The sequence below is a fragment of the Myotis davidii genome, unplaced genomic scaffold (assembly GCF_000327345.1).
Source record: "Myotis davidii unplaced genomic scaffold, ASM32734v1 scaffold327, whole genome shotgun sequence".
In the NCBI taxonomy this organism is placed as follows: Eukaryota; Metazoa; Chordata; class Mammalia; order Chiroptera; family Vespertilionidae; genus Myotis; species Myotis davidii.
In genome coordinates, this window is record NW_006298628.1 from 690620 (window position 1) to 701920 (window position 11301).

Here is an 11301-nt window from a genome sequence, read left to right on the forward strand (position 1 = left end):
TCTTTCACATGACGTCATTCCTTGTCTTGCACAAGCCTTCAGTCCAAATCATAAATCTGACCACACCCCTATTCTGAATAAAAAAATGTTCATGGCCTTCCGCTGCCAAGAGAGGGCAAAAAGGCCTGCAGGAGAGTCCGGTCCCAGGGCCTGCGCTTGGTCATCAGGATCTTGTGAAGCCTGGCCCACAGCCGCGTCCCTGGGCTCCATGTTGAGCCACTCTGTACAGGCCTACAGGCGAGTGAGGGATGTGGCCCATCAGGCAATACAACGGCTAAAGGAGCAGGTCCCATTCACGGGGGGCTGGAGGGGGGTAAGGGGGGAGCCCAAGTGGGCTGGCCTGCAGCTAGTCAGCCCGATGAGGCTGGAAGGAGCATCGCAGGCAGAAGGGAGAGTGAAGTCCCCATGTGTGGCGCACTGTGCAGGACTGTGTAAGCGGGGGCGTTTGTCCTTCCTCTGGGCACAGGGGGCTGAGCTGTTGTCGGCTCAGCAGCTCAGAGGCTGTGTCCAAACACTGCAGAGCTGATGGCTTTCTCTGGGCACCTGAAGGTTTGCTGTTGCTACAAAAGATGCTTAATGCCCCTTCACGGTGTCGCTGAGAGCCAGACAAGAGAGGCCTCCTCCAAAAACAACAGTGCTGACTGTAAGAGAGAAAATAGGGAGCAAAGGAACCCCAGCGGAGTGTAAGAGGCCCTGGAAAATGCGAGAGAGGGTTTTGAATCCCAAGGTGTTTGCACGCTGTGGGGCCTGACTGGGAGCTGGGCTTGTATTTGCAGGAGGCAGCTGGGACCTGGTCCAGAGGTGGGAACCTATTTCATAAAAGAGACTGAGAAAGCCTTTCTACAGGCACTTCCTGGTTCTCAAACGTCTAAGAAAAACGTTGTTCGTAGAAACAACTGGCTCAGGGTTGCCTCTCGATCCATCCTAGGCCATTGTGACCCACCTCATTCAAGTCCACGCACGTTATTGATGTACTGATGATTTGGCCCTCACCTTTCCGCCAGGGGCTGGAGAGGAAGAGGCCAGGCTGGGCTTGGGCAGACCGGTGTGTGGAGCACTAGGTCCTGCCTGAGAGGGTCTCAGCCAGTTCCCCCGGGGCCGGTGCCGAGGAGTCCAGGGGGGAGCATGACTAAGCTCTCTGTTCTCTCCTTGCCAGTCCTGGCTCCCAGTGACGGGGAAGGAGAAGTGAGTTTCTGGAGGGGCAGCCCCGTCCCCTTCTCGAGTGGGTCAGCTGTGTCCCCAAGAGAAGGAAAGAATTTCCTGGGTGACCACATCTGTCCTCTCCATGTCCCAAGTGAGTCTAAAGGACCTAAGGTTACAACAGTCAGCAGATTGGTCACATACCTTTGTCTCTTTTCTCTCCGCGCGCCCCCCGCCGCCAAATTGACAGTAAAGAAATTTTTAAAAGTACAATCTGCAAAGACAAAGAGACTAGGAGAGTGACAACAGCTAGTCATGTCTACTACCTCAGTACTCTGTGGGCGCAGGCCGCAGCGGGCAGGAGCATGAGAACCGATGGGGGTGGAGGTCAGATGCCTAGGTGGCCTGGGTGTCCACAGTCCCATCTCTGCCGTACTTTTCAGTTTGACCTTGGGAAGTCAGCTTCCTCTTTCTGAGATGCCTTTTTTCCATCTGTAATATGAAGAGAATGTGCTGGATACGTGATTCTTATCTTCTGGGGCCTGAATTACAAGTATAGGTACATAAGTTGTTGTTTTTTTAGTGTGTTATTTTTAATATATTTGTATTGATTTCAGAGAGTAAGAGAGAGATAGAAACATCAATGATGAGAGAGAATTATCATTCGGCTGCCTCCTGCATGCCCCTGCCCCGGGGATCAAGCCCGCCACCTGGGCATGTGCCCTGACCAGGAATCGAACTGTGACTTCCTATTTCATAGAATGACACTCAACCACTGAGCCATGCCAGCCCAGGGCGGGACTTAGGTTTTTTTGTTTGTTTTTTGGTTTTTGTAAGAAATATATATTTTTATTGATTTCAGAGCAGAAGGAAGAGGAAGAGAGAGAAACATCAATGATGAGAAGGAATCATTGATTGGCTGCCTCCTGCACATTGGACCAAGCCCGCAACCCAGGCATGTGCCCTTGACGGGAATCAAACCCAGGACCCTTCAGTCCACAGGCTGACGTTCTATCCACTGAGCCAAACAGGCCAGGGCGGTACTTAGGTTTTGATTCTGGTTCTGAAACGAGGCCAAGACATCTTTCCAAAGCTCACCCAGGGCACTTTCAGAGCCACTGTTGGCATATGGTCTTCCAGGCCCATTCAACTCTGACACGCCAGGACGCCCACCCAGGTGTTTCTCTGAAGAATGCACAGAGCAGAGGGGTGCAGAGATCTGAGACCTTCATGGGGGAGATCCAGGCACGGGGGTGGGGGCTCTTCAAAGGAGGCTGGATGGGAATAGCAGAAGGGTCTTCAAGGAGACAAAGGCATTGGAGATGGGGAGAAAGTTCACAGAGGGAGACAGCGAGGAGGGCCCTGAAGGTGGAGGTTACAGCAGTAGCAAAGTCCTGGACACAGAAAAGCATGTGGCAAGTTCAGGAATCGCAAACATTGAGACATGCAGGAACCCAAGGAGACATTCCATGAGGAGCCACGAATGAGCAGCTTGAGCTTCGTGCACTTGACGATGGGAAGCCACTGCTGCTTTGTGAGCTAGAGAGTGCACGGCCGGCCGCGCAGAGCAGCCCGGCCCACACTCGATGAGCAAAGGGCACGCTGGCCTCATGGTTTAACCCTCAGATTTGGCCCAGATCCTCTTTCTTGAGCATCTACTACATGCTACTTATTGTAAGCACTGCGCACAGTGGCGTCATGACCTGGCCACTCGGTAGTAGCTGTACCGTCGCCTCTCTCCCAGCCGTTTCCTCACTCCTGTCACTCCCCTCACGCCCCACCCCTTACTCCAGCTCCACCTGGCATCTCTGAATGAACGTTCTCCATCTTGCCTCACAGCCCCTTCCCATTCAGCCCTCCGTGGGAGACTGCTGGTGAACATTCCCTGGGAGGCCTCTCTGAGGCCTTCATCTCCCGCTGTCCCGACACTGGGGGCCTTTTACTGTTTATCTGTGAGTCAAAGGGCAGCAGGTGGAGGTCAGGTGTGCGTCTCAGTGGCTTTCCTGGTCTAACGTACGGACTGCTGGCAAGCTGTCAGGTGATGAGATCATTGAAATGGGAAATAGAGGGGCAGGGCTCAAACACTGAGTCATATGCACAACAATGAGTCATATGCCACCATTCGCACAGGCCCTGGATAGGTGACTGGGGCGAGTTAACGCAACTGCTGATTGGCAGAACTGGGGACCAAATGCACATGTGTCTTAGTCCTGGCCCAGAGCCCTTTAGCTGGGGTCAGCGGCTGCATCCCTGGATGAAAAGATGTGGGATCAGAGAAGCCACAAGCAGGCCACTTCCTCTCACTCACTCTTCTCAGCTTCTCAGGGGGCAGCTCCTACCCACTTTGTCAAGATCCCTATCTGCTCCTGCACGTGGGAAGTTTCCAGGCACTTGCGCGTTGCATCCCTCAGAGAGGTGGGGAGGGCGTGGTCAACGCGGCCCTGGACCTGTGCACCCACCTCTTCTCCCCATGACTTCCCCACCTGGGAGCACCCATTTCGCTCTATAAAAACCCTGGCCACTGCAGGATGGGGTACGGAGAACACTTGCTTCACCAGATTCGTGAGACCTCTCCAGAGAGACCCGAGCCAGCCCGCGATGAAGCTCATCACCCCGGCCCTGGTGTGCCTGCTGCTGGTGGGGACGTGGCTGCAGGATGGGGACAGCTGGAGCCGTGAGTGGGGCTGGTGTCCCTTAGCTCACCTTGGGGAGGGCAGCGATGTGGGCAGGCACCCTGGGGTTGCAGACAGAGCTCACCCTACACTCCCTGCCTCCATCTCCCCTGCTCCGGGAAGAATTCTTCTGGAAGAGGGGGAATGGGTGGGGCACAGGGCCCGTAGGAGAACCAGGAGTTTGGGCAACCACAGACAGCTGAGCCATTCGCTCCTGCAAAAGGAGGCCCTGCCTCGTCCAGACCCTGCAGACAGATGGAGGGGGCTGTGAGGTTATTAGCTGGAGGCCTGAGGTCCGGAGGGGCCCTGGGTCTTGCCTCCACAAGGTAACAGATAAAGGGCAGAGGTCAGGACCCGGGGCTGTAAGAGTTGGCTAGCCTTCGGCAAGTCACTTTACTTCTCAAACTCTGGTTTCCCCGTATTTACGTGGGACTGAGAATGTCTAACATCCAAGGCTGTTTAGAGAATGATAGATACACCAAAGGGGCTATGTAAACAGTAAGACCAGGAGGAAGGAGCCAGGAGGGTGGGGTGTGGGCTGGGGTGTAGAAACAGGCAGGGTCGGTGTCAGGACAGAGCTGAGGACAGGGGTGCAGGGCATTCTGAGATCCAGTGGGGGAGCTGACTTCCCTTGTCACTCTCTCAGTTTGAGCTCCTTGAACAGTGTCTAATTCTGCCCCAAGACCATAGTTATCCTGCATGGGCCAGACTCACCAGGCCCCCAGGGCATGAGATTCCTGAACCCCAATAATGGGGCAGAACCTCACACGAGTGGTGGGATGTCAGAGGTGGAAGAGCCTTTAGAAACCAATCTAGAGACTGGTTTATTTTACAGCTGGGAGGTCTGGGGCCCAGGAGATCTAGCTCAAGGCCACCCACTGGTTTGTGGGGAGCTAAGACCTGAACCCCCGTGTCCTGACTCTGCCTAAACACAGAACTAGGTGGCTGGTGGGACAGCGCTGCCCCAGGGCCCTCCCAAAGCCTGAGCCTGTCCTGGAAAGGTTTTTTGTTTGTTGCTTTGATTTATTTTCTTTTAGAAAGAGTGGAAGGGAGAGGGAAAGGTAGAGAGAAAAATCAATGTGAGAGAAACACATGGATTGGTTGCACCATTGACAGGGATTGAACCAGGGACCCTTTGGTCTGCAGGCTGACACCCTATCCACTGAGCAAAACAAGCTAGTGCTGTACTTTATTTTGTTAAATGATGGGGAAAGCTTGGTTTGAAGTAGGGGACGACATGCAGGTTTACATTTTAGAAAGGTGTTTTGCAAGCAGTATAGATGTGCCGTCTTCCAATTGTTGCTTCACATTTGTAAGGAAAGCGATTTCCCCGAAGAGCATCCTGTGTTACAGAAACTCCAGTTCCTCCTGCTCCCACCAGGATCGTCTAATGTGAGTGCCATTCCCTGTTCAATTCCTGACTTCCTCCTCCAGAGAACAGAAACCGCTACTGGAATTAGAAAAGCGGTCGCTAGATGGCGATCTCCCACCAGAGTAAGGTTTCTAAACCCTGGGAGCAAGGCCTTCAAAACCTGGGTGCAGAGCTGAGTGCGGGCGCCAGGGGGTGCTCCGCGCGTCCTCGCCTGCACCGGTGTGTTCCTGCAGTGACGAGTTTCTTGGCGCTCCGAGGAGCCAAGTGTTCTATCCTAACACAGTATTACAGGAGGTGCCTACAGGCTCCCGCTATTACTGCACAGCAAGAGGAGTGAGGGCATCACGATTAGTGCCTGACTCCAAATTTGCCAGCCTCTAGTCTTGGTGGTCTTGGGCAGGTGACTCTCTGCCCCGCACTCTCCTGGTGCTCCTCTGCAGTCCCACCTGTGAGGTGCAGTACACACCATAGCTGCCCAGGTCGTTATCACCCTGTCGCTCGGTGTCTAGAAGGCACTTTCGTGTATATTGTCTTGGTTAATCATCTAGGGGTCACATATTTTCATTATCATGAAAACTGAGGTTCAGGGAGGTAGAGAGAGTTGTCTGAGATCACACAGATAACAAAGGGCAGAACTGGTCTACTTGGTCCATGGCCAAGCTTAGGAGCCAGGAGGGTGGGGTGTGGGAGGAGGCAGATCAGAAAACACACACACACACACACACACACACACACACACACACACACACCCTTAGGATGACTGAGCGTCCCTAACGTACACAGACACGGGAAAAGATAGAGCAGGGAAGCCCTCCAAGGTTCCCAGGAGGGGAACTGTCCTTGCCTGCTAATCCTCAGGATGTTGACAGCCTTCAGCTCCACTCGGACACACCGGGGAAAATCTCAGGGCAAGAGGCGCAGGGAAGGCCGTTTAATAAGCTCCCCTGAAGCTTGGGTGCGCCCCCAGTAAGGCCGCCACGGGTCAGGTGCAGTGACTGCACCTGTTAGACAGCAGCATAGGGGCACCCAGCAGTAAGGAGGGGCAAGGGGACTCCTGTGTGGTGCCTGGCGGGTGACTCGGTGCCTTTTCGGTTCTCTGCCCACAGATTCAAATTGAAAGGAGGCAAGAAGAGCTGTGCCTTGAAGACAGACAAATGGGTTACCGCTATCTTACGGAAGATAAAACCCTGCTTGCCGACGGAAATGTGATCTGGTTCCTTTCTACCCTGGACTCTGGAGGCCTCCTGGCTTCACCCGCCCCCTCCCCCACCCCTCCACCCTCCACCTGTTCTGCGCCAACATTGCTAGGCCCCGGAGGGTCTGGTGGGTTGTCACACTTTACATATTTAAACTACAAGAATCCTTGATTTCTGCCTCCCTGTGCCTCTCAGACCCCACAGGGATCTCAGGTTGCAAAGGTGATTGGCACTGAGGGTCTGGGGCCAGCGACTGGAGGGTGGGGGAGCAGGGGAGACATGTTGCACCTGGTGCCAAGGGAACTGACTTCTTGTCAATAAGAGTCAGTAAGTCAGAGGTGGGGAACATCCGGCCTGTGGGCCTTATAAGGCCCCTGAAATCATTGGGTCTGGCCCTGCCAAAGCATTAGGGGTGAGTTAATTAAATGTTTGACCAAATATAGCAAGCTAATTTGTTGATAATTTTGTATGGCCTGAAAATGATGTTACAAATATATAAATGGCCCTTGGCAGAAAAAAAACCTCCCCTCCCATCTCCCCACTCCCCATCCTGCAATAAATGATTGACTCCTCTCTGCTGACTGTCTTTGTCCTGGGGGTAGGCGCTGACTCAAGCTGTGATGTAGCTTCTCTCTTTCCAGGTTGGTGGTGGGGGAAGGCACCGTGAAGCAGCAAGTGGGGCCCAGGGCTGCGTTCACATTTGGGTGCAGGACATCCTCCCTCCCTGACCCCCTCCCCTCTGCCCCTGGAGGGTTCGGGAGCTGATGCTATCCAGAAGGTACAGCTGCTCTCGCAGGAGCGGGTGTTATGAGGTCACTTCCCGTAAGGTGTTGCCAGTCCCATTTTACAGATGAGGAGGCTAAGGGCTGGAGAGGGACATGGACAGGCCTGAGGATACATGGCAAGTCAGGGTTAGATCCGGACACGAAACTCTTTCCTGTCCCGAGATGTTGAGTGACTGCCTGACACAACATGGCACAGGCACAGGAGCCCTTTCTCCCCAGACAGACCCTGCCACGTGGGTTAGCAGGGCCTTCTCCTCGGGGAGGGCTCTGGTGAGTGTCCAGCATGGGCGGGTCCAGGTCTGAGAGATGCCAACACAACTCACTCAGAGGAGGAGGCGGTGATGGGGAGAGCAGGAGGCCCCTTGGCGCACTGGAAGGAGGGCAAGCACGGCGCCACCTTGTGTAACATGGGAGAACAGCAAGGGAGGGAGTATAGTCCATGCTGGGTCTTGGGATTGGCACCCTTTAAAGACCAGCTGGGTGGCTGTAGGGGAGAGGGTTTCAGGTCCTGTGTCTCAGGGCTTCTCCCGCTTGCTCCAGCATTCAGCATGTCACACGGCCGGCCCACTCTTCTTAAATGGCCCCTCCCCTCTGCCCCCATGACTGCCCTGCCTAGGCCATTCCCTCTCTCCTGGACCAGGCTGTTCTCCATTCTCCCTTGCCAGCTCCACCCTGCCCTGGCCACAGGCTACTCTTCCTGCCATCCCCCCGGCCTCCCATGGCTCCAAAGCCTTGGGCATCACCCGCCTGCCTTCAGGTCTAACTCCAAACTCCCCGCGTTCACATTGTGACTCCTCTCTAACCACAGCACAACCTTCCCTTTGAAAATCTCTAATGTTTCCATCTGGAACCAAACTCTGACCTTATGGGGCTAGTCCTTCCAGGCCCTCTCCCCTCTTTTCCGTCCTGCACCTTCTCTATAGGAATCTCGGGATGACTGTGCTACATCCTCCAAGGTTGAACTTGTCCCATCTTCTCGACAAGTTCAATGCTAACTAGGACTGGTCAGCTGGTTTTCCCCTGGGGGTGGGGGGGTCAGGTGCACACAATGTGTATGACTCCAGGATGCAGGACTGCTCCCAGCAGGAAGGCACGGTTCAGGGAGACCAGTTAGAAGTTGATGCTGGGACAGGAGCCATTGTTCTAGACTAGTCTGGGCTGGTAAGCCAGGGCCTCCCTGACCTAGGCTAGCCATGGCCAGGGCCCACTACATTCACATTCCTCTAGTGCCCTCTGCCATCCACCTGCACTTCAGAGTGGCCCCTGCTGCTTGGAAGTTACCCTCAACGAAAACACTGCTGTTAGAGATTTTAAATAAAATGTATTTTCTGCAAAATATCAGCAGTCCCACAATTGCATTTTCTCCACAATAACATATTTAGTTAACAACACTGGCATTTTCCAGGCACTTTCCTCCCTAGTTGCCCTGGCCCTTCATCCCCGTGGTTCTTACAGGCATGGCCACAAATCCTGGGGCATTAGGCAGGAGAGAGAGACCCTGCCTGCAGCTGACAGCAGGAGGAATGGGGGCCCATGACAAGAACCAATGGGCTCAAGGCCTTCCTTTAAAAAAAGACAGGTCAAGCAAAAACAAACAAAACTCGTAGACCCAGACAACAGCATGGTAATTACAGTGCGGGGAGACAGAAGAGGGTAAAGGGGTTATAAATGAGATGGAAGGAGTCTTGACGTGGGGTGATGAACACACAATACAATATGTAAATGATATATTATAGAACTGTACACCTGAAACCTATATAATTTTATTAACTATTGTCACCCCAATGAATCCAGTCCTATATAATAAAAGGCTAATATGCAAATCGACCAAACAGCAGAACAACCAGTCGCTATGATGCGCACTGACCACCAGGGGGCAGATGCTCAACACAGGAGCTGCTCCCTAGTGGTCAGTGCACTCCCACAGGGGGAGCGCCAAGCTCATGGCTGGTGAGCACAGCGGTGGTGGCAGGAGCCTCTCCTATCTTCGCGGAAGCACTAAGCCATCAGTAGGATATCCCCCGAGGGCTCCCAGACTGCGAGAGAGCACAGGCCGGGCTGAGGGACCCCCCCACCAAGTGCATGACTCTTGTGCACCGGACCTCTAGTACTATATAATCCTATATAATAAAAGGGTAATATGCAAATTGACCCTAACAGCAGAACAAACAGAACTACCACTTGACCAGTCACTATGAGGTGCACCAACCATCTCTCGGTCCCTTTCACTGGCCAGCATGTTCCCATTGCCTGATGGCGAATGGAGAACTGGGGGTGGGTGGCAGGAGACACAGGTGGCGCCAGGCCAAGGCCCCCGTCCTGCCGGTCACCCCACACACAGAGGGTGACCTGCAGTGGGGGCAGGGCTGGCAAGCAGGTGAGAACGGCTGACTTCTCAGTCCCTTCCCTGGGCGTCAGGCTCTGATCGCCCAATGGTCAAGAGGGAACCTGGGATGAGTGGTGGCGGGGGGCGGGGCCAGCAAGCTGGCAGAATAGCCAAACTCTCGGTTTTTCCTCCCAGCCGGCAGGCTCCCATCGCCTGATGGTGAACAGGGTACCGGGAGTGGGTGGCGGGGGACACAGGCAGTGCCAGGCCAAGGCCCCTGCCCCACTGAAGGGAAAAGGATAGAGAGATAGAATCAATGATGAGAGAGAATCATTGACCAGCTCCCTCCTGCACACCCAACTCTAGGTGATCGGGCCCACAACTTGGGCATGTGCCCAGACCAGGAATCGAACCGTGACCTCCTGGCTCATAGGTCGACGCTCAACCACTGAGTCATATCAGATTTTTTTAAGCTCATAAAATTTTATATCTTGTATGTGGAGCAAGCATTAAACTAGATGCTGGAGATACAAAGATGAATAAATAATAGCAAGAAAAGGAAATGTCAACAAATACTGTCAAAATTGGGAGGTGGAGGGTGATGGGAGGCTGCTTTCCCAGGGGAATACGTATTAACTTCTCTTATGGAATATGCGAATCATATAACTTTTGTTGTCCTTTTTTCAATGGAAGGAATAAAACTCAGAGTACAACCAACTAAAAAGTAATAGATATCATTTTTCATTCACCCTATATAATAAAAGGCTAATATGCAAATCAACTGAAGGGCGGAATGACCAGTCGCTATGATGCGCACTGACTACCAGGAGGCAGACGCTCAATGCCGGAGCTGCCCTGTGGTGGTCAGTGCGCTACACGGGGAGCACTGCTCAGCCAGAAGCCGGGCTCACGGTTGGCTAGCACAGCAGCAGTGGCAGGAGCCTCTCCTGCCTCCGTGGCAGCACTAAGGATGTCCGACTGATGGGGAGCAGGCCTAAGCCATCAGTCAGACATCCCCTCAAAGGCTCCCGAGAGGGTGCAGGACTGCGAGAGGGTGCAGGCCAGGCTGAGGGATCCCCACCCCCGCCCCGCTCCCAAGTGCATGAATTTCATGCACCGGGCCTCTAGTTAGGTTATAAATAGTGGTATCTAGCAGTGACATTTTATCACTGCTTAGCTGGCATGGCCTCTTTGGAGAACAATTTTTATCAAGTATTTTAATCAAATTTTTCAATGTGTTTATCCAGCAATTCTAAGTCCAGATATCTCCCCTAGAGAATACACATGTGCACAAAGAAAGCTGTATAAGAAAATTAATGGCCACATCCTCTATAATAGTAAAAGACAGGAAACCACCACATACTATGCAATAGTAACAAAGAATGAGATAAATCTATATGTACTGCCCTATCTCCTGGATACGTGCAATTAAGTGAAAATACTGAGTTGAATAATAATACAATTCCAACCCATTACTGTTAAAAAATAAGACCAAGATAAATTTTTTTAATGCACTCATGCACCTGTGGTAAGCACAGCTGGTTTTTCCCCATATTCATCCCCCACTTCGCCCCCGCTCCTTGCCCCACGACCCGTTCCTCCTTGCAAACAGAATGCCCAGTTTTTCAAGCAACAGCCAGATAGCTATGGACTCAGGGCAAGCAGGCCCCTGGAATGAAGAATAATTGGTTTTATGAAAAATTGGTTCTTTTTGCCAAAGAAACGTGAGGGAAAGTTTGCAGGGTGACTTCTAGGACAGACTGTCTCCTTTGATCAAAAGGAAAAGCTTTGCTTGGCAGGTGTGGCTCAG

At 53.0% G+C, this 11301-nt stretch overlaps 1 protein-coding gene across 1 annotated transcript; it reads left to right on the forward strand.

Moving 5' to 3' along the window:
• Positions 1-3080: 3080 nt before the first annotated feature.
• On the forward strand, positions 3081-6489 carry CCL1 (chemokine (C-C motif) ligand 1). Its single transcript, XM_006774389.2, has 3 exons — positions 3081-3814; positions 5069-5204; positions 6291-6489. Exons 1-3 carry the CDS (start codon positions 3403-3405, stop codon positions 6391-6393), a joined length of 651 nt encoding a protein of 216 aa, XP_006774452.2. The 5' UTR covers positions 3081-3402; the 3' UTR covers positions 6394-6489.
• Positions 6490-11301: the final 4812 nt, after the last annotated feature.